At 31.2% G+C, this 3,374-nt stretch overlaps 1 protein-coding gene across 1 annotated transcript in view; it reads left to right on the forward strand.

Annotated features, from left to right (window-relative positions):
• LOC106463656 (nucleolar protein 56-like) overlaps positions 1–3,374 on the forward strand; it is a 51,338-nt gene that overhangs the window by 14,760 nt on the left and 33,204 nt on the right. Inside the window, exon 3 of the mRNA XM_013923707.2 lies at positions 973–1,140. Within this exon, the coding sequence (XP_013779161.1) occupies positions 973–1,140 (168 nt within the window). The remainder of the gene's footprint in view (positions 1–972; positions 1,141–3,374) is intronic.

Genomic DNA, 3,374 nt, shown 5'->3' on the forward strand with positions numbered 1-3,374 from the left:
TGTGCATTTATTTCGACAGACGACACACACACACACACACACACACACACACACACACACACACACACACACACACACACACTTGCACACTGGGAATAATTTGTCCAGTATCTCACTTTACAATTCAAATCAGGTCTACTTGCAATTCATTTTTACCTTGTTTACCACAAACTGGGATACAATTTTAATTAGGGTGTATATACAACTCAATCCGAGATTCTTCAATTTTATCCAGAATTTCTATGATTTTTACTTTACAGTTCATAAATGTTAAGTAATGTTCAGTTTGATGATGTTATTGCTGGACAAAAATAATGTTAAGGAGTAAGACCTTAATTATGGTGTAAATGTTTTTATTATTGTAGGATGTGGTCTGATTTCTATTTTGGAAGATAGTAGTGATGTGCTTACAAGCCAATCATACCAAGCACTGCTTTGTTAGTTAAAATTAATGCTTTTAAAACAATTGTATGTTATTTGACACAAATGAAACTGTGTTTGAAATAAAAACAAAAAGCTTGGTCTTAAATTTGTTGTTGGAAACTTCCTATTTTATTATGAAAAAAATCAATTTATTCATGTGTAATACTTTTTATTTATTGAAAGTGTTTAAAAGAAAACATATATTGAAATGTTTAGACACCTCAGTCAAAACAGCTGGTAACTTATAGTCACTAGTGTCAACATGATTATGTATGTAATAATATTAATTGAATCAATTTAAATGTGAAACACAAAGCATTTTCTTGAAATATTTATGCAAAAAATATGCAGTACCTTAGTTATGCCTGTCAGGTTTTTCCTGTGCCATATGTTACAGGTAGTTTTCAGAGACAAATAGTTTTTATTTTCTGTGAACTTATTAGTAACTTGAATTTTGGCTTAGTTATTTTTCTCTGATCTATTTATTTTATCCATTAACTATAGCTATTTTATGTATAAAAACCCTTTAAATTCATTTGTTATTCTTAGGTTTGATGCATGAGGATCTTCAGCTGTTCTTGGAAACAAATGTTCCAAAAGGAAAGAAAAAGGAGAAAGTGATACTTGGAGTTGGAGATGTTAAAATAAGTGCAGCCATTCAGGAGACATTAGGCATTTCCTGCCAATATTCTGGAGTGGTGCCTGAAATACTGAGAGGTAACTTACTAGATAAAACTGTCTAGTCCATTAAGTTTTTATAGTTTGAAAATATCAGGTATCTTTGTGTGAAAGATTTGGATGTAATTTGTGGTTTCTGTTGTAGTCTGTTCTTTAGTTTAATGGTTGAAATAAAATTGTGAATATTCAAATAAATGTGAATTTGTTTCCCCTATAAAGTGTGACTGAAAATTGACAGACATTTTAATCCTGTAATTGTATAGTTACATTATAGTCATCTGTTCAAAGGTCTAACATTCAGTTAGTTAACAAGTTAATAACAGCAATGAACTTCATAAGAACAAAGTTGGTCAATTTGACAAACTTGGAGCTGTGAAACTATACATAATGTAAGTTTACATTTATTATGTGTAACTTTAGAAAACTTAGGTAGGAAGCTTTCAGTAAATATTACAAGTGTATTGCATATGAAAAATTTAGATTTTTATTAAAGTATTTATATGAAAAGCTTGTGTGAATTTACAGTCTTTACTGAGTCAGTCTGAGTGAAAGGTGATTTTCGTACTAAGAATAAAAATAATCATTTTCATTTTACACTTTTCATTTGTGTTTTATTTAACATCTAGAACTATATACATCTATATATATAACATCTAGAACTTCCTAACTAACTATCATATATTTTTTTGTAAGAATTTATATTTCATTTCTTAAACACTAATTAATGTATACTGAAATGAAAAGTAAAACTCTGAAATAAAATGAATAATAAGATTTTTCCTCTGCACTGATTGCAGTATTGTTCAGAAAGTTCCAAATTACTTAACATTTTCAACTTTTAACCTTTTTCGGATCTGTTTGATGGTTTTATTGCCATTTTTATACAACTGGAACAGTAATTTTTCTGTGGAAAGCAGTAAATCACAACAGGAACCTATTACCGGTTTCATAAAGAATCAACCTAATTAGTTTCATGTTGTGCACGTGTGCTTGAGCTAGTGCAATCTTAAATGATTTATTTTATTGAAATTTTGTTAGGCTAAGCAGAAGAGTTCACAATTTTTTATTTTAATTTGTAAATAAATATGCAAAAAACATTATTACTCACTGCTTATTTGAGCTTTTTAATTAAATTTTAATGTAACACTGTACAAGGTCATGATGTGCATTTTATTTTGACCCATTTTTACAGAAAGAGTTAACTTTTATATGCGGAAACATCTGTTAGCTGAGTTCTTGCACATATCTTGAATAATAATGTTGATAAACGAAAACATTGGCATATGTAGATCTTGAAAGTCAAGTTGTTCAAAACTTGAAAATAGCATTGATAACTGGACCAATTGGTTGAGATGTTGCAAAGGAAATATATGCTGAAGGTTTTCGCCAGACACTAATCATAGCAGAACCGTCTGGAAAATGATCTATAGGAAATGGTACAGCTTATAAAATGAGTCAGATCAACGTAGGCCGGTAAGGCAATCACTGATTGGCAAGTCCTTAAGCCAATCAGGAAATGTCACAGACCTACTGAAGGAAGTGTAGATTGTATAGGAATTATTTTTTCCATGAAAAAGAACTATTCAACAAAGTTACCAGACCTGCTGTTTACTTCCACTATGTAGATGACACACTTGCCATTTTTAAAACTGAACACGAATGTGAGTGTTTCTTGCAAGACCTAAACTCGTTGCACTGGGCTCCCAAATTTACTTTTGAAAGAGAACAACATAACTCTTTACCATTCCCAGACATCTTAGTTGAAAAAGATGACTTTCATTTTCTCACCAGTATATACAGGAAACCTACCTTTACAGGACAGTACACACTATGGGATTCTTTCAGTCCTAAAAGTCGCAAAACAAACCTTATTGCTACTTTAGTCCATTGGGCTCTAGTTATCTGTTCAAAATCTAAACTAGATTTCAAATTGAAGACAATTAAAACTATTTTTCTAGAAAATGAGTATCCAGAAAACGTCATCAATCAAATTACTTCAAGGAAAATTGCGAGCTTCTCAACTGCCCCAAAATTTGGTCCTAACAAGTGTCCTGTTTACCTAAAACTACCATGGATTGGTAGCATTTCAACAAAATTTGAAAAACATTTGAAAACGGACATTATTAAATGTTTTTCTGCAGTGAACCCCTACTGTGCTTATTTCACACATAAGCTGTTGCCTGAAACACACAAAGAATCGATACCTACCACACAGAAAAGTATGGTTATTTATGAATTCTCGTGCCACTGCAAATGTCGGTACGTAGGTCGCA

This window comes from Limulus polyphemus, unplaced genomic scaffold (assembly GCF_000517525.1).
Source record: "Limulus polyphemus unplaced genomic scaffold, Limulus_polyphemus-2.1.2 Scaffold1454, whole genome shotgun sequence".
Lineage (NCBI taxonomy): Eukaryota > Metazoa > Arthropoda > Merostomata > Xiphosura > Limulidae > Limulus > Limulus polyphemus.